The 20,271-nt window shown below is 42.4% G+C and overlaps 1 protein-coding gene across 3 annotated transcripts; it reads right to left on the minus strand.

Annotated features, from left to right (window-relative positions):
- Nucleotides 1-1,191: 1,191 nt before the first annotated feature.
- On the minus strand, nucleotides 1,192-7,534 carry LOC133929038 (phosphatidate phosphatase PAH1-like). 3 transcript variants are annotated; one of them, XM_062375619.1, is made up of 11 exons: nucleotides 7,373-7,533; nucleotides 5,156-6,928; nucleotides 4,492-5,075; nucleotides 4,348-4,421; nucleotides 3,762-3,846; nucleotides 3,559-3,645; nucleotides 3,322-3,394; nucleotides 3,069-3,112; nucleotides 2,792-2,920; nucleotides 2,614-2,712; nucleotides 1,192-1,703 (listed from the first exon to the last, which is right to left on the minus strand). In XM_062375619.1, the coding sequence occupies exons 2-11, from the start codon at nucleotides 6,840-6,842 to the stop codon at nucleotides 1,647-1,649; spliced, it is 2,919 nt and encodes a 972-aa protein (XP_062231603.1). In that variant the 5' UTR covers nucleotides 6,843-6,928; nucleotides 7,373-7,533; the 3' UTR covers nucleotides 1,192-1,646. The 3 variants fall into 3 exon arrangements, 1 of the variants encoding a protein (XP_062231603.1); XR_009911555.1 differs by lacking the exon at nucleotides 1,192-1,703 and having other exon boundaries at nucleotides 2,688-2,712; nucleotides 2,792-2,936; nucleotides 7,373-7,534; XR_009911556.1 differs by lacking the exons at nucleotides 1,192-1,703; nucleotides 3,069-3,112 and having other exon boundaries at nucleotides 2,688-2,712; nucleotides 7,373-7,534.
- Between the last annotated feature and the right edge of the window lie 12,737 nt (nucleotides 7,535-20,271).

Raw genomic sequence — 20,271 nt, forward strand, 5'->3', positions numbered from 1 at the left:
AACAACACAATGCACAAGCAAGATGCTCAAGATTTTCTCCATCTGTCACCCAAATCGAACAAAACAGTTATCATCAGAATTCAAAAGCAAAGCAATTTCCAGTTACCAAGCTAAGGCAATGCCATTACCAGTAATAAACTTTATACAAACTAGTATGTCCAATATGCATTACATATATAGTATCCAACACTAGCAATGATAATCTTGGTGAAAGTAATATTCTACAAAAAAGACAAGCAGATGCTCTCCTGGGACGCTTTCTTTGTGTTGATCAACTCAACTGCGAATTTGGAGACAACCTGAAGGCCGTGCTTTCTACATTCGACACCGCACAGCATGGTGCTTGCGTTCATTTTGCATGTAGCTGACCCAAGGTGCATCATATTGAGTCCTTCAGGTTCCCAATTTCCAAGACGACAAACTATAGGAGTGCAACCTTTCCATCACCCCTTTCACATCAACAATCTTCATAAGAGTGTTTGGCAGGTTCATTCACTGATGGGTAGTGATCTAGGTAGTGATCAATGTCTAAGTAAATCATGGGTTCCTCTGACCAATGGTTCGAAGCAACCTTGTGAGATTATCATATAGTGCTTTGTAGGTCTCAAGTCTCATCTCAATTGTCTTTTTCTTTACTCTTCAAGCCTTGTTATAGCTGATAGTGTACCGGTACTCCTTCTCAATTAACCTGATTATAGATCCTGATTTATAGTTAAGGTTATTCACAATCTGAGCATACATGATATTAATAACAAAATTTGATAAAAAGTTCATGTGGCTCCTCTCAAGTTCGTCCAACAAACAATTATGATCGGCCACTATCAACACTTCTAATAGTCAACCACTTCCTTTTAAAGGATGTATCCACCAAGAACAACCATCATTCATGCACTTTACATCATACTCCTTGCTAGACTTCACAACAATAAATTGCCTCCGAAGAGATGTCGCACACCACAATATCCTTGATGGAATGGCTGGTAGGGTACCTTACCTACCTGGGGCATGTAAGAGTTGACGATGTTAATATTTCCTCACTAAGTTCGCCATTTAGCAACTAGCCAACGTGTCAAGCCCGCACATCTCACAATCTGGAATAACACGGGCCATTTACAGCAGCAGCTGCACTCCATCTCCCAGAAGATATGTTTAGCAAATTAAACTTTTATACAGCACAAGGAACGATGAAAATGAAGCACAAATGCAGTGTCATTTCTCTTCCATATACTGATATACAACGTACAGCGTATTTCGACAGTATTTTTGCTTGTTGCTTTCATAAACCTGGACTCATCTAATCAGACACAGGATTTCCAGCTATCAGCTTGCACCTAACAACCCAGATGTAACTTGGAGACTAACCAGCTCAGGGAAAGTTTATCATGATTGAGATGCCAATACTCAACCTCTAAGCACAACAATAAGTTCGACGAAGACATTCAGATCACTCCCTAAAAGACGTATGATCAGGAAAGCTCCGTCGAAGGAAAGAAAGTGGCAACCTTTTGCATTGGCCATCAAAACCATACATTTGGGAATTCTCCAGATGCTTTACAGATTGGACCTAACCCCAGTCGTACACGAAGCTCGCTACTATGCTCTTGCAGAATCTACTGGTATCTACGGCTGTATCTGTCAGAACTAGACTACAAATCAACATCTAGCAACGGCATTTTCCAGTAATTCCAGGAATTGTAGTCTTCCTGCACAGCATGATCACTGATAATCAGCACAAGAAAATAACCAAAGGGCCTTTAAATCATCACATGCAACTATGCAAGTAGAATGCTACCACTCTATTTGGTCTTAAAAGAGTAATCTGCATAAATAAATGCCAGGAAGCTACAAACTAGGGGTGCGGCTATATATATTATATATGGAAACAAAAGAGAAAAAGAGGACCATGTAGTTTTAAGTGGCCTTTTATCTGTGTGTAGAAATGTAATTGTACTGTAAATGTAACTGATTGCAGTACTGATGTACATGGAATCAACTGTTATCTAATGTACAAAAAAACATTGGTTAATCAATACTTGGCAGGCAGTACGTTCAAATATCTAACTAGTGCAACTTTCCTGTGGTACTTGGAAGAGACTAAGGGCCCGTTTGGTAGGGTTCTGAATTCTCGCAAAAACGTTTCGATTCTAGTTTCTCCTTGGACACGTTTATCGGGTGAATCAGAATCACTTTGTACAATGGTTTGGCTAGTTGGATAGATTCTAATGCTCGAGATGATGGTAGTTGTAAATGTGAAGGAAGTGATTCAGAAACGGGAGAAATCATATTTTGCCTGTTTCTCCCTCACAGTGTAAAAAAAGAGAAACACTTCTCCCGTTTTGGATTTGAATCACATGCTAAAAGCACCGTTTGGTAGGGATTCGACTGATTCTGGCCAGAATCAAAAACGTTTCTCGCATCCAAACGTACCAAAATTCCTGCATCTAAACGTAACAAAATAAAATTGATGGAAACCACTAAGTCTTTATCCAAACCCAACAAATGAGTTTTTTTGTTAGGTATTTAATGATTTATTATGTTCTTAGTATGCATCATTCCAGTCTATGCCTGAGGAGAAAGCAAAGTACTACTAAGCAGCTAGGAGTGACAGATCACCTGCTCAACCAGAGTTGTTGGAGGAAACATGTCGTTGACAAGGGTATGTAAGGAGGTATAAGATTTTACATCAACAGAACTGTTGATGGCCACTTCTCCCTGCAAGCCCACGGGATATGACTCAGACACAACTATACAAACATAATATTAATGACTATGACGTGTGTAATAGAGATACCTTTGGGTTGATGATAAAAATCTTGCCTTTAGGAATTCCCATCTTCTTGTAACTAAGCTCATCAGTGTCTCTGTTGCCAAACCCAGCATAAAATGGATTGTAGTCGGAAGGAAAAAGTGCTTTAATGTCCTGCCAAAGAACAAAACTTACACATGAAATAAAGCACAGGTCATAGTACTGCCATGGAGTTTCAGATCTCAGGAGGACTTAGAAAAACTTGCATTCAATCTGTCATGAGTATCAAACCAAAAAGTGGAACTGCCTACAAGAAAAATACCTCCAGACACGCAATCTTGAACTCATGTGGCGCTCTCCGTATAACTGAGAAAAGCAGAGGAATACTAGATCATGCTAGAGACAATAATATTAGCATTAAACCATCAACAGCTAATTTTCTAGGATGAACCAGAGGACGAGGACGCAATACTGATCATTCTAGTAAACTTCAGTCAACCAATATGGCAAATCAATTGGCCCAAGTCATAGTAAGCAAATTATGTAAGGATCCAACTGTTAACAGATTGTGTTACCTTCTCGGTAGAGTGACGGAAACAAACCATCAGGTGAAATTACAACAGGTCCATTGGGCAATGCTTTCCCATCCTGCAAAATTGGAGAGAACTATCATTTGTCCACTGTATAATTAAGAATATAAAGTAGAAATAAGTTAGCAACATCACTGCACTTGTACCACGCATATGCTTTAGGTGACTAAAAGTTAAAAACCATGTGCTAGAAGACAGCAACAAATAGAATTGTTATTTTACCTGTTTTAGATTGAAGAGGAAGTTCTTTGTTAGATATGCCTGGACAATTGCTCTAGCACTAAGGAACAGTAGTTGATACCCGTTTTCCTGGTTGGGAAATAAAAGGTTGTCATAGACATAAGTGCAAAATTGGGTGTAATGCCACCCAGGACAATGAAAGAATAGAAAATGATTTTTTATTAAAAAAAGTTGGTGCATCATACCTTTATTGCAGAAAAAAGTCGAGCGACACCAAACTGACTCCAATCTCGTCCAACCAAAGGCATGACCTGACCCAACACATCAGACCTGAAAAATGTAACATTAAGTATCCACATTCAACGATTTTGGTTATTTACAGCAGAACAGCATGTGTATCAACTGCACACTGCAGAGGAAAATGATGTGGTAAAGCAAAGAATTTCTAGGATAGAACTGATGTTGCATTCAGTCAGTTGTGCCAAGTCCAGGGCAGCCTTGATTTGCTCAGTGACAGTTTCAGATGAAAAGCAACTGTTGAAAATGCATCAACCTTACAGGCCATGGGACAGTCCAGGCTAATGAGATAATCAATGGACTCAAATCACCAGTTATGAAACAAAGCTAGCATGGCAAACATCAAAATGAAAGTAAATTTAATTATTTATTTTTGTCAATAAAAATAGAAACGCGTGGCATTGTCACTCAACATAATTTTGAAGCAGTCTGTGTTTATTCGCAAAGCCCCATTATACCTACTGATGTTTCTAAGCTACTCAAGCAAAGTGCAGGGGAATCATAAAGGAGGAATGGGGGAACTGTGAACATTACCTTGTTATGGTGCCATCGACATCAGATATCACAATTTTAGCATTCCATTTCCACAAGTAAATATGTGCATCAACCTAGTAAAAAATCAGATTTAATATATAATCCCAAAATGAGATGAAATAGTTAAGAAATAGAGGCATAAACCTGTTGCTTCCCAAGAACTCTGGTGCAGAAGCTAAAGGTCACCAAGTTTTGGCCCTCCTTCAGATTTAAAGATGCCACTTGTTCACTAGTGGGAATTAAAGTCCGTACAAATTGCTTTCTCGGTGACTGGTTTTTATTGTTCTCCGGAGCTTGCTCATCCATTGGACTCAAAACAGTCTCTGTGTCAAGGAAAATGTCCTCAGAAGAATCACTGTTACTGCGCTGAAGGGATCTCGATATCCGAAAGGGAATGGGCCAAAGCCTCCATCTCCGGCTTGCGGAAGACATTCCAAGAGAATCTTCTCTTGAACTGGGTGTTTCCGGACATTCAACTGGAATAGCATCAATGGGTTCTATGGAAAAGTTTGGACCAAATACAGCCTTCCCAAGAATAATATGAGAAACTTTACTCCATGGGAAATACTTATTGTCAACTTTGACAATAAGGTTTGCATTTTTTATGATCGATGGTCCAGATGACTTGAAATCCTCCTCACAGACAAGATGCTGTTGAAAGACTTCCTCGGCAGATTCTCGACCCATACCCGGCCGTAACATGTTCCCACAAAGAGAAATCTCCATCCCTACCAGTGCACATCAAAGCAGAACAATAAGACACTATCTTTAAGAAATAAGAATAATATGAAACCTGACGTGTGCTTACCCAAGACCTTCTGTAAGTGAGAAGGCTCTTCTTTATTTTGTTCCTCTTCAACTTCTGAGTGCTCCGGAATGCTCCCCAGTTTGTCTTTATCACTGCTAGCCGTGGATGACTGTAATCCATCAGATTTACCAGCCTCAGTTTCAGCAGAGGCAATGTCCTTGCTCCTACCATGAGAACCTCCTTCATGGGACAAGTCAGATTCCTTGCCATAATGAGAAGAACTCTCTTTGCTTTGTGTCCTTATATCTTCTGAAGTAAATGCAGAAATATCCACGGCCTCCTGCAATGGATCATCTTGATCAAAGTAAGAAGTTTTACTTTCATCTTCCCCCAGATCTGTTTCAACAACAGAACGGTTACCCAAACCAAGCTCAGAATCCCTCTGATGATCAGATTCAGGAGAAAATAGTTCGGTTCCTGAATCCCCGTCATTTATTTGTGATGTTAGATCCAAGCAGCTTTTAAAAGTGTCATATTTACCAAAACTAGCACCAGGGCCCTCCAACTCAATGTCGTCGTTGCTGAGATCACAATCCTCATCCTTTTTAGCTGGGGACTTGCAATCCTTGGCTTTTTCAAGCACTGGGACATCACAAGACTCATCTTCATTGGTAAAGGGTTGATGATCCTCATCATTGTTCTCTGAGATATCATGAGTCACATGTTCATTGGTCAAGGGTTGATAACCAGCAACATTGTCCCCTGAGACACCAATCGACTCATCTTCACTGGTCAAGGGTTGATAACCCACATCATTGTTCCCTGACCTTGACACATCCTGAGGCTCATCTTCATTTGTAGACACAACGTGGGCTTCATCTTCATTAACTGACACATGGAGCACTTCTTCATTTACAGACACATGGAGTGCTTCATCTTCACCAACTGAGATGTGATGTGACTCATCCTTCTCAATTGATACCTCCTCACGCTCTTCCAAAACCTCAAACTGATGTCCAGAATCAAACTTAACCTTTTCCTGCGATATGTATAAATCACCTATAATGCCAGCTTCCCACACCTCATCACTGCGACTGAAGTCCCCACTAGAGCTCTGCCCAGGTCCCAAATGGAACTGCGGATCACTTAACTGCACATCCTCCGTACCCTCCTCTGTTGAAGAAATGGGTGCAGTGAGCACATGCCCGTCCACACTAACCAGAACCACCTCCGAATTTACCCCATCAGCTTGTTTTGGTAAATCTTCCGCTTCCTCCAACCTACCATAACCATATGACTCAAACTCCTCTCCGGTTTGCTTCTCCTGATGCTCCACATTCAACTCTTGGCTACCCAACCTGTCACAAGGACCAATGTAAAGGTCCCCATCACTCTTACTACGAGCTGGAGGTTCAGGCTCATTGATAGCTTCTTCTTCTTCTGAACCTGTTGTGGAGTCTTCACTGCCAGGCACAAGCTCACGCATGAAATAGGCTTGGCCGGAGTTGTCGAGCAGCATGTGAAATCTGGCATCCACGCCATTGACAGTGATGGTCACAACCTTCTCAGTGCCCTTGAGCACGCCCTGGAACTTGCCAAAACGGACATACCATGGTGTGCTGCGGTAGGAACCATCAGGCTGCTCAACTGCGATGATGTCGACCGCACCACCAAATGGGTGGAAGGGCGTCGCAACGGAATACACTCCCTGCGAGATCAGGGACCCAAACCGTCCCACAACGTTCATATCTGCAGAAGCCCTCGATCACCACGCATCAAACACTCACCAATCCAGACCCTGGTTGCTCGATTCGTCCAATTTCTCCATCAATTCTGTAATTAATGGATAAAAAAAGGATTCTCAGTAAAAAAAAAACCCTAGTTGTTTGATGAGCGAAAATTGTTTTCTCGGTGATCTCTCCAGCGCTTTAACGATAAACTCTATAAAAATACTGCTGTAAGCTAATTCTATAATATATTCGAACAAAAGTTGCTCCAAAAATTCGAAGTCTCGGGGAACATTTCCCAAACCCTAACTGCTGGATTAGTCAAATTATTTCGTCGATTCGGGCAATACAAGGGAGCGGAAGCTACAGCTTCCAAGCGGAGCAAATTCCACAGACCTCCCAATTCCAAAACTAAAACAGCTGCCTAATTTAAAAGGAAAAATCAGCAAAATCTCGCCACAAACAGCAAGACGAACCCGATTTCTCCCGGGGAAATGGGGATTGACGCCAAATCGGATTGGATCCCAATGGGGAGGGACCTGGAACTCACCGCGAAACCGCGCGATTCGGCGAGATCGTTCCAGAAGCTTCTGGCACCTTCGAGACGCTACCCGCTGCGAACCGTCCCCGTCGATGATGGCGAGGTTGGAATTGGGGACGGCCGGCTGTTGGGAGGAGACATTTATATGGGTGAGCCCTCCATTCGCACGCGCAGGCGAGACTTGACGAGCAGCGAGCGCACATGGGACATCCCAGCGCCACGCGAACCGCTGGATGCTGAAGACACTGACATGTGGGACAAGTGACTCTCTGGACCCACGTGCCATTGAGCTATATCAGTGCATGTGATTGAGAGCTGGGAGCGAAATAAAATGCCGCTACATGCTGTTGGCGTCTCAGCCTGTGTCGCGATTCTATTTTTTCACGGGAAAGGCATGCTAAGAAGACCCGAGAAATCCGGGTCATGTGAGGCTGGCCGGTGGGCCAATAGGATTTACGCGACGTGGAGCCCACGTGTCGCACACTCGTACCATAATAGTTTAAGAAGATTATATTTTATGGGAAACAATTAATCTCACGAGCACCTCTTCGACTACTATCGTCTTAACTAATTAAAAAATCTATTAAATTTAAATAATGTATCTACTTTTATCATTACTTTGTTAACTGCTATAGATAAAAGACTCGTTTTACTTTGAAAATAAAAAAATCAGGAGAAAAATTAACTGATAAACTTTTTCATTTTTTTTAATCACTTCTAAAATCAAATTACGAGCGACACTTACATAACATATCCATAATTCTATCCCTTATATTTGATATCACAGAGTCTAATATTTATCTTTTTATTATAATTTACAAATACTTAGGTACTGGTCAATAGATAAAGAGAAGGCTGCTTGCTGCTGTCTTTGTAGTTGTCGAGCCGCACCCACCAATTCAAAGTCATCATACCTTCGAAATGACAACTTCACCCTTGGCAGATGACATCGTTTACTAACCGTTGAGTCGATGTCTCTTTAAAAATTCCTTTTCATACTTGGCACTGTTTCATTCATGAATCCCCAAGTCCCCTGCCACCATAGCTGCTTTCTTGCTTCTGGTGGGCGCAGCGGCACCGGAGCCCTTCGCTCTTCTCCGCTGCTGCTACTGCTAGCATTCCTCGTTTCATCGGTGTCCTCGCCGTTGTTGTCAACGGCATCTTTGCTGTGGCCCTCACCGCTGCTACCCCGCTCCTCCATCCGTGCTGTTGCTATTGCGCGCTACTTATCTCCAGCTACTAGCTCTTCTTCGCCCCTGCCTAAAAAAATAGTTTGGCTCGACTCGTTATGCTCGCGAGCCAGCTCGTTTGGCTATCGATGACGTGAACAGCGGTTCGCGATGACGCCAAATAGCCGAGGTGGATGGGGATCTAGATGGCCGATAGCACGAATGTCATGGACGACCGGCAGGGGACTGAGAATTGCTGTGGACAGAGGATGATGTTGTCGATTCAACGCTCACCGAGTCACAGACTATGGGAGAATAGAAATAGGATGTTGCATTAGGGTTCCTAGGAGTGGGGGTATATATTTGGTTATACAAATGGGCTACTGGGTCTGAGCTGCACAATGTTCTATGGATTGCCTCCTAGCTCATTTGGCTTGCGAGCCAGCTCGTTATCTAAACGAGCTAAATTCTAGCTCAACTCCGCTCGTTATCTAAACGAGCCGAACCGAGTTAGACACAAGCTAAGCTAGCTCACGAGCTTCAAATATTTCGTCCAGCCCTATAAAATTGCTCCGCGTGCAGAGACCCTTGGCTGATAATTCGATGTGTACCTGGATTAGTGATACCCCGGTTGGCTTAGGGCATCTTCAGCAGCACTGGAATCCAGTGCTACGGTGATGTGGATATCCAGTATTACAGTGCTACTTTGAGGGCCGACTGTCATCTCCAACAGCACTGGTATCCAATTGAACAGTAATACGACAGGGGGTTGGGTACCTCAAATTTGGGGTACTATCTCTCCTTGTTGGAATATGTGTTGAATATATGTACATAGTATGTTACAGATAGACTTGAGTTGTAATTGGGTGGGACTAGTATTAGAGTTGTAGTCGAACTTCTAATTCCGGGCCTTTAAATAGAAGGCATCACCGTTGTAATCAATGGCAAGACTGAAATAGTTAGGGAGGAGCGCCCGTAGTCATGCCCCAAGGATGTAAGCAACTTGGCCGAACCTCGTTAAAAAACATTGTGTCTTGTGTGTTGATTTTGTGCTTGGCCTGATGATCCTGATGATGCTTTCGCTAAAATCCTAACAAGTGGTACCAGAGCCATGAAAGAAAGATCAAGGGAAGACACGAGGATATGTTCCACACTGTGCAAGGCTTGCACGGGTTCGGGGAAGGATGGCACAAGGTGGAGCATGGCGGCGAACGATAACTCAATCGGTGGGTTCAGACACTTCGAGCGTGGCGGCTTGAACCGTCCAATGGGTTGTATCAACGGGGATTCGTCCAGACATGGAGATCAGGTTGATGGCGGCTGGGAGCTGCTGTTCGATAGGGGTCGGTCAGACATGACGGCCAGGTTCGATGGTGCAGCTGGAAGACGTCGTGGACAAGGCGGCAGTTTCAACTCACGGTCTGATTGACGGGCGGTCAATCCAGATCGGAGTGGCTGTTGTTGGCTTAAGGTGGAGTAGCGATGGCGATGGTGAAAGCCATGGTGGACTTCGGAGGTTGTTGGAAGTGTTGAGAGTTGCAACACGATGGTGCGAGGTGTCTGACATCGTGCGGTCGGTGGGTGAGGACGGCCAAGTGATGCGCGGTGCTCTGCAAGTCTACATGCTATACATGCGTTTGGGTGTCCGTCACAGTCAACTTGCACTGTGGCTGCTTGGCCGGACGCGATGCGTGATGGCAGGTTACGCGGAGGCAAGGCCGTGCAGGTCGCATGTGGCTGCGAGCTGATAGAAATACAGAGTCAGATACGGGAGCCTGTCTCGCAGTGGAGTTGCATGGGCTTAGGTGATGTGCGTGTTCTAGCAAAGCATGCATGCATATGGGATTAAAATATTGCATGGGCTTAGGTGATGTGCATGTTCTAGCAAAGCATGCATGCATATGGGATTAAAATCTTGCATGGTGATTCGGCTGGAGTTTGCATGCGGCTTTGGATAAGGCTGAGACGGTCCGGAGCTCCAGGAGATTCGTGCGTGTGGCGGACGGAGACGGCTGGTGCTGCTTGCGTGCGGGCGCAGGACGTGGAGAGCACTCGGGGCTAGGTAGGAGGCGTTCGGCGCTGGCTCGGTGCGGTGGGCCCAAGCACGTGCATGCGAGAAGCAGGCGTGTAGGAGTTTCGGTCGACTAGAGAATCGTGCGCATGTCGGAGTTGTCGTCCGGTTGACGTACATGGTTTGGAGTCCATGAGTGCTGGTGAGAAACCGTGCCGGAGACGTTGTCTTGGATCGGTCGATGGCCGGGTAATAAAAGGAACCGAGGGGATATGTTGTGCCATGCAACAGAGGTAGCGCAAAGGCAACCAAAGAAGTAGAAGTTCACGGGGATTGAAATCAGGTTGTTCGTGAACCGTTTTTTTCGGTTGACGGTGAACAGCGGGCGGCGATCAAGCGGGTCAGCTTTGTCTTGTGCAAGCAGCGTGATTGTCGACGGAGCTTGAGAGCGGTGGATCGTGCACGGGCGGTGTACGAGGCGGGCGTACGCGTGGTTCGGCGTGTGCATGGCCGTGCGTCCACGCGGGGCGCAAGTACGAGTGTGCGGAGGCGCGTTCAGCACACATGAGGTACACGTGAGCGGGATTCAACGGTATGCGGCAATAGGCAGATGGCGTCGATGGCGTCCAAATTCGAGGTGATGAGATTTGATAGGACTGGCAACTTCGGCCTTTGGCAAACAAGATTCGAGGACTTGCTAGTGCAGCAGGGGATCCTGAAGGCTCTTAGCGACAAGAAGCAAGTCACGGTAGATGATGACAAGTGGGAAGAGATGCAAGCACAAGTGACGGCGACAATAAGGTTGTGTCTCTCCGATCAGATCATGTACCATGTCATGGATGAAACATCACCTAAGAAGATTTGGGATAAATTAGATGATCATTTCATGTCCAAGACATTGACTCGGAAGCTGTATCTGAAGCAAAAACTATATGGGCTGAAGATACAGGAGGGGTCAGATCTTGCTGAGCACGTAAACGTCTTTAATCAAGTTGTCGCTGATCTTGTGAAGGTAGAGGTGACAATTAATGATGAAGACAAGGCGATTATTCTTCTGTGTTCCTTGCCAGGGTCTTATGAGCACTTGGTCACAACACTGACGTATGGTAAAGAGACGGTCAAAGTGGATGATATTCTTGCGGCGTTGTTTGCTCATGAACAAAGGAGGAAGAACAATGTTGGTGAGAGTTCATCTGGAGATACTTTTTTCGTCAAAGGTGATCGAGGTAGGGAGACTGATAAGAAAAAGAAGAAGAGGGGGCCAAAATGCTATAAATGCAAGGATTAGGGACATGTAAGGAAAGATTGTCTAGAACTGAAGAAGGGCGTGGCAAATATTGTGGTTTCTAAGAAAGATGACTCGGATAGCGATGGTGTTCTTCTCGCGCTATCAAGTGAAAAGTCTTGTGATGAAGCATGGTTGTTAGATTCGGCAAGTTCACATCATACAACATCAAACAAGGAGTGGTTCTCTTCATACTCTAAAGAAGATTTTGGTCTTGCTCGCTTGGGAGATGACACGGGTTACCGTGTTACGGGAGTCAGCAATATCAAATTGAAGATGTATGATGGACAAGAAGTGCTACTTGAGGGTGTGCGGCATGTGTCGGGACTTAGGAAGAATCTAATATCGCTTGGATTTCTGTATAGAGAAGGTTGGTTGTATCAGGCAATGTCAGATAAGAAGACCTTGAATGTGATGTAGGATGGCAAGACTGTGATGATAGATGAGAAGACATGAGGTCATCAGTACAAGCTGAAAGGTGAAGTCATGGAGGTGGGAGTTGCAAATTTTGCGGAATACATTCTTGGCAGCGAGGCATCCTTGTCGGACTGTTCAGGATGAGCAGTGGAGATAGACGGTTCAAGTCTAGGTGCATGGAGGTTCACACATAGCGGACTCAAGTTGGCGTGCATATTCGTCAAGGTGGAGTTTGTTGAAATATGTGTACATAGTAGGTTATAAATAGACTTGAGTTGTAATTGGGTGGGACTAGGATTAGAGTTGTAGTCGAACTCTTAATTGCGGGCCTTTAAATAGAAGGCACTACCGTTGTAACCAATGGCAAGACTGAAACAGTTGGGGAGGAGCGCCTGTAGTCATACCCCGAGGATGTAGGTAACTTGGCCGAACCTCGTTAAAAAATATCGTGTCTTGTATGTTGATTTTGTGTTTGGCTTGATGATCCTGATGATACTTCCGCTAAAATTCTAACACTCCTCTCCTTATTACTGTTCACTGAGGCTGGTATGTGGGTTTGAAAGGAGGATGAGAGTAATAGAAAATAGGAAATAGAGTAGCTGTTGGAGATAGAAAAAATAGATGAAGGTTATCAGTGATAGATCCAATATTAAAATGTAGGATAGATATCTAATTAGATTTTTTTATTTTTTAATGAATCGGAAGCTATATCATATACTAAATTAAATTTAGATCCGATTAGTCTCAAACCTATTTGATAGAAGTCCACCGCTAAAGATCATTGACTTGTTCTTTACACGTTATAAGATCATCTTCAACGGTTTCCTTTCAGGGATCAAAATCACTTCACGACGGGATTTTCGTTCTCTTCAGCGTTCCAACGGTTTTTCTTCACGGTTCCCGTCACGAAGGGGTTCCCAGGGTCATTCCCTCCAGGACGGGATTCTCTCTCCTTTTCATTCGCGATTCTCCTCGAAGGAAAGCTGTTGTAGATGAGAGAAAATAAAGAGAATGAGAACAGAAAAAGGAATTAGAAAAAAAATAAAATGAAAAAAATATAGTTGGAGATGATCTAAGAAGAAGAAGATGATCAGTAGCTTATTGCAAAAAATCATTGTACTACACACCATACCAGAAAACACAGGCGCAAGGGCAATATCGGTACCTCGTTGTGCGCACTGGCCCACAGCGTCGTCGTTTCCGTGTGCCACGTGCGATGGCGTGCGGATCTTGCACGCATGGTTCAGTTCATCCATTTGTCAAAAGCGGCATGTGCGGTATTGCCCGTGGGAATATGCCTGACCTCCGTTCACCCAAAAAAAAAGGTTGCTTTCGTGCTCGCCGTTTCGTACGTCATTTCCCTCCAGTTTCCGGCACGTGCGGTGCGGGTGGGTTGGTTGCCTTGAAGCAACCGTGTGCTGACGCGACCTGGTGGTGTTTCCACTTCCACTCTTCCAGAAGCAATCGACTGGGTGGTCGCTGTCGCACCGAGTGGCCGTGCGGGTTGCCGGCTGCGTGGCCACCGGTCTTTTGCGCGAGTTGCGTCTGGGATGTGAAGCAGCGAAAGTCGGCGAGAAACTGGATAAATCAGGATGCATGTGGATTTTCAGATACATCGGTAGGTGAGAACAGTAGCGGAGCTTGGGGCTAAAATTTAGAGGAGCCGAAGTCAAATGTATTTTAATTGGACTATAGGAGAGCGAATGAAATAGGAGTGATTGTGTTTATATAGAAAATTTATTAAAAAGAAAAAGGTAATTTCATATCTTAACCATCGTAATGTTTCACCTCTGGACAAAGGCACCAGCTTAGTCAGTAGAGATAGTTTTAGAATAAACTCTTAGAGAGGCTATCTTGGTCACACATTCATCTTCTTTCCAGTTTTAGGATGTATAAAGGTATTTGACTTTATAGAGCATGTGAAACATTTGAAGAGGGGTTTGGAGCTCCTATGGGTGCAAGCGGCTAGCCCCCTAAAGATCTGCCGTTGTTGGTTAGGATAGTGTAGGAGGGCATCCTACGGAAGGTGAGGGTTTTGTGTGAGTCTATCTTGTAAAATTTCGAGCAAGAGAAGGGACCCTGGCTATGTGCAGTCGAGAGAGTACGAGACCTAAGAGCCGTGTATGCATGACTTGACGTGGCATACGAATATGTTAGCCTTTATGCGGGAGCAAAAATCTAAAAATAGACAATATATAACATTGTATTTGTCAAAATAGATAACATATTAGCGTATTACAAATTTAGCATATGTATTCAGCACCACACGTATCAAAAACCCGATTTCAATACGTGAGGCACCGAAACAAGTGGACCCGAATATAGCCACCCAGTTGCTATGCCACGCTGGTGTGTCAAAAGAGGCTAAAAGCACTCCGTATGTGTGTTTATATTTTCTATTTAACTCTCGATTTTATTTAGAGTCTAAAAATAGTCTAAAAATTCTAAACGTTTTCATGAGCTAGAGCTCACTAGAGACCTATTTTAATTGGTTTGATCCAAAAATCTCGAGTCAATATTTAATTAAAATTCTTCAAATAAGCATACTTTTATAAAGTATAGCAATTTTTAATGCATCAAATAAATTCCCAAAAATCTAGAAAAAATTCATTAATATTATTCTTATGTGATGTAATAATTTATAAAAATATTTGCAACCCTAGTTTATTTAGTGAAAAAGTGAGTTCTTTTGTAATACTCTATTTATATGTTTTTTTATCATTTCTTGTGATATTATCTTTTTAATTCAATTTAAATAACTACTTGTGGAGGCTACTCATATACTTTAAAGATAATGAGAAGATATCATTTTTTGAAGTCATATTTCTGAACCCAAAATCAGAACTAAACACATGTCCATCTAGGAAAAGGTTAATCCAATGACCAGGAAATCGACTTATATCTAACTCAAGAAAGAAAAATAGGACTACAGATATCTAAACAGTTTGAAACGTTCTGCTTTTACATGCCCATACATAAATCTAAGTCCCAACTGCTTAATGCTTAAGCTCTTTTTAATTCAATTTGAATAAAAATAAAAATATCACATGAAATGATATATATATATATATATATATATATAAACATAGCATTAAAAAACTCATTTTTTCACCAAATAAACTAAGAAGGTTAGAAATATTTTTATAAATTAGTACATCACATGAGAAAAACATTAAAGATTTTTTCTAGATTTTTGAGAATTTATTTGATGCATTAAAAATTGCTATAATTTATAAAAATAGACTTATTTGGAGAATCTAATTAAATATTGACTCAGGCTTTTTATCAAACCAATTAAAGTGTCTTGCTAGTAAACTCTAATTTGCTCATAAAAACGTATAGAATTTTTGAACTATTTTTACACTCACAAATAAAATTAAGAGTTAAATAGAAAATATAAACACACGTATGAAGTGCTTCTAGCTTCTTTTGGCACACGAGCCTGGCACAGCAACTGGGCAGCTGTATTTAACATCTTAGGTGCTGAATACTAGCAGGCTCATATATTTTCGTTACTTCATGTATTGAAATCGGGTTTTCAGTATGCAAGTATCGAATATACATGTTAAATTTATAAATACGCTAATATATTATTTATTTTAGTAAATATGATATTATATGTTATCTATTTTTGAATTTTTGTCAAGTGCGGGCGTGGCATTTCGTGGCGTGTCGGCACAGGGCGTGAGCACATGGATCAGCTTTAGTGCTGTGCAGGTAAGGGTGCAATTGGGGCGGGCTCTGCCGCCAATCCACTGGGTCAGCCCATGCCGCAAGCCCACATAGCGCTTCAATTTTACCCGCTTAGCTGATGCAGCTCTACACGGGTAACCCACATCATCCCAGCAGCGCCGCAAGCCCGCCACAACAGCAAGGAGGACAACAACGCAAGAACAGACAGACCCAACGTCGGACGTTCCTGACTTCCCCGCCACCTCCACCATCGTCCCCTGTCGCCTGCGCTCCCCCGCCACCACCCCTCGTCATCAGGATCTGCCGTCGACCTCGTCGTCTGCACGTGCTCTGCCGCCACCAATGGTCGCCTGCTTCACGTCTTCCTCCACTACTGCGCGTGCCTCCACCACCGCCGCTCTTCCACCTGCTTCTACTGCCGCCAATTCGCAAGTACATTCTTGATTTCCGTGAGATGGGGAATTGACAAGTAACCGGAGGAGGCCGCTTGTTAGCTTGCTCTGTTTCCTGCTATGATTCTGGGTGCTTCGCCATGCCATGACGTCAGAGCAATGGAAGGGGTGCTTGCGTTCGTGCTATACTAGCTAGCTTGTTTGTGCTGCTGCAAGAAGCAAGATGATGAAAATTGGCACATGTTTTGTGGAGTATTATTTACTTAAGATTTCAGTTTAGCTTGCAAGATGATGACATCCTAGAGACAGTTGATTTCAGCATGCTTTGTTTTGCCCTTGTATGATTTTGTTTTGCTTGTCACCTTAATGGTCTCTCAGACTGCAAGAAATGTGAGGAATCGCAGAAGCATTGCTGAATCACAGAGTAAGAATGAGGAGAAAGAAAGTGATGAAGCCACTTCTTCTGCACGGCTAATAGAGAAAAGATGATATTAGAGATACTGTAGTCTAAATAATGGTCTTCTTGTTTGGGGATGGAAGTCTTCTGTATACTTTGTTTCTGAACAGTCATCAGTTCTTCAGTAAAGGGTAGCAAATAATACTTGTAGCTTGTGAATCTTAATCTCCTTTTTATGTTGTTTCCCTTTTTGTAGTTTCAGACCTTGAATGGAGCTTAGGCGTGAAAAAGTTGAGTGCAGGCTGAAGGCTATTTTATTTTTCTTTTAGGAAGCAAATCTTTAAGTCAAGTGATGTAATGATTTGACATAATTTATGCTAGTTGTAAGCAAGTAAGGAATTCATAATATACATTTGTGGCTAATCATTCCTTTTTCATGTTTCTTCTGATTTTTAAGATTTTTATATATTTTTTGGATTTTTTAAAACCTATGATAGGAACAAGTATTGCTTTATAGTTGCTTTGTACTCTGTGCACCGACAATTAAATTTTTTTAGAAAAGAGGTGATTTTATTTGATTAAGAACCAATACAGTACAATCAGAAATCTGGTAGAGCCGATGAAAATCTTTTTAGTTACCATAAATAATACAAAATACTATTAGAATAATGCACGTACCGAGCAACTCTATCAGACGAGGTAAAATATACCTTTCACTTTAAAAAAGTAAAAACAATGACACCATAAAAACCATCACGATAAACCAGCAGGTCGGAGATCAAAAGAATCTCGTAGATCCGTTCACAGCGAAGAATTTAAAGAGGAACAAAAGCATGAATGAATCACTCACTAAATCCACCAGAAGAAACTAAACTAACTGGAAACTAAACTAGAAAAAAAATAAACTACAAATTACTAACCCACTAGAGAGACCGAGCCATCCTCAACCTCCGACGCCGGCTGGCTGTCGAGGCGAGGGGCCGACCGAGGATCCCACTGCGTCGCCTTGTTCGTCGCCGGAGTTACTCGCTCGAGCCGCCTCTGGAACGGTCTCTCTGGAAGACTCTACCAAGAATTAAATGGGGTCAGACGGAATTCGCATCTTGCTGTGTGCACTGTGCAGTCATGACGGGCTCGCCACATGTGCCTGCATACGCCCTTGTGGCTGGTGCGGACGTGGGGCGGGTAGCCGCAACCCGCCCCACTTGCATCCTGATGTGCGGGGCCCTGAAGATTCCATCGATGTGGCACGGCTCGCGCTCGCGCCCGCGCACACACAGCCCGGGCTCTCTCTGGCCGTGCAGGGCGGACGCACAGCGCGGCCTCTTGATCCGCCGAGCGGCCGGAAAGGTCGGCGGCACGAGAGTGTCACAACTCAAGAGACCATCGCACTGGCCGGGCTCCTATCACAGAGGTCAGAGGAGTACTTGCGCTGTGTGCCGCAGCCAAAGATGAGCAATGAGCCAAGGCTATACGGGAGAACGTTTACTGAGTTTGAGACCTTGTGTCACTGACGTCGGAGTTTACTGAGAATGTTTGGCCTATTTGGTCTATGTCCAGCTCTAGCTCGGGAGTTTTTTTTACAGCCGGGTTTCTTTTCTAACACCTATATTAGAGGCTTATATGCCTGGAGGTCGAACCTCGGACCGATAAGGTTGCGCTCGTGCGTCTTATTAGTGAGCCGTTCGCTCGCATATAACTTGGGAGTCCTTTAGCCATCAACACACGATATAACTAGATAAATTATTCTGGTAACAGTCTGACTCCTGATAGAAAATATCGAAAGATTATTTAGAGAACTACACGTTCCTATTAAATTTGTGATCTCAATCACAATAGATAAAAAAAAAACACTTTGAAACTGATTCAGACAATTTCACCTATTGTACAAAGCTTAATCCATTAAGATTAAACTAGATACCACATGAAACATACTAATCACCAATAAGAATTGGCCAAAATCACTTTTCACTATTAAGATCAATAACAACAAAAGGATTAAATCTAAAATACTTTTTAGATACATTGGACTTATAAAACAAACTCTTAAAATAAAATCATCCCATACTAAACACATGATTTGAGCATTTAACATAACATTCGAGTAACGTTTTCAGCAGCCCCTCTTGATAGTACGGCTATGGATCATATAACCTGATCTCTCGCCAAACTCCTTGAGACCGGCAAAACTAGAAAACTTATTCTAGTTATACATTTACCTAAAGCAATCCCATTTGGACATAACGACCATATTATCCAAGTCCCAATACTTTTCATAGCTCTTTAAAGCTCGTCATCAACTCATCTTCTCTTGATGATAATAATAATCCCTATTTTTATCTTAATCTTCACTCGATCTCCATAAGCTTAATGAAGTTCACTTGATTGTTTTTCATGCATCAAACATGGAAGACTTCTCTTTTCATATTATCTTCATTTATTTTATCATCAAGGCATAAACCACAAGCATTAAGCATACAAGTTATTCACTAAGCTTGTTTTGATCTTACTTTTTCAACTTGGCATATTGAATATCTCAATTCAACTCATGTATTCTTAGGAACCTAATCTCAACCCACTTTCAAGCATAAAACATATGAGTTAGTCTATAAATCCTAAATGATATTTTTATACCTTAAGTTATTTGATCTTTATAGGTAACTTTGCTTTAACTCTTATTGTCAATCTTCATATGAAATCTAACCCCACTCACTCTCAAGCACATAGCATATGTGTTAGTCCATATAACTCAATTGACAATCGTATACCTTTAGTTACTTGATCTCTACAAGTAACTTAGTCGTCACGCTTATTATCAATATTCTTGAGCTTCTCCTTTTATCCCATGGACATCACCTAGAGCTCAATAACATCGATATTTTTTTTTAACCTCATAACATTCCTCAACGAATCCATCATTTATTAGTTATGCATCTCCTATGGAATAATCTACTAATAATTTTTAATATAATTGTTAGTACATAGGTATTGTCACCACTTACTCGAGCATCATCTAGAGCTCATCATCTTGATGCATCTCTCTTGATCCCATAACATTTCTCGATGAATACATGCTAAAACCTTCATGTATATGAATAACCTACTAACAATTCTTAACATAATTGTTAATCCATAAGTATTATCATTAATTACTAAAATCATACTTAGAAGCTACTCTTTCACCGCAATCATGCTTTGCTGCACCGTGATCAGTCTCTCCTCTATCACAATCGGTCTCCCCCTGATCGATGTCCATGACAGAAGAGATTTTCAGAAGAGATGAATCAACGAGAGTTAGATGCTTGAAATAGAGCTTGCAAATGAGTAAGTAAAACAAATCAAATCAAATCAAACAGGCTTTTGAAATTGAATTGGTAGATGATTCTAGAATTTGACCCAAACTTACTCATTAATTGGCGGGTCGATATGTTGGTGGTTTCCCAAGCAACTAATTATGAAGATTGATTTATGTTTATGGACAATGTTCTCTGTATCTTGAAAAGCAAATGGAAGAAAAATAGAAAGAGTTGTTGGCGAACACTAA

This window comes from Phragmites australis, chromosome 9, assembly GCF_958298935.1.
Source record: "Phragmites australis chromosome 9, lpPhrAust1.1, whole genome shotgun sequence".
In the NCBI taxonomy this organism is placed as follows: domain Eukaryota; kingdom Viridiplantae; phylum Streptophyta; class Magnoliopsida; order Poales; family Poaceae; genus Phragmites; species Phragmites australis.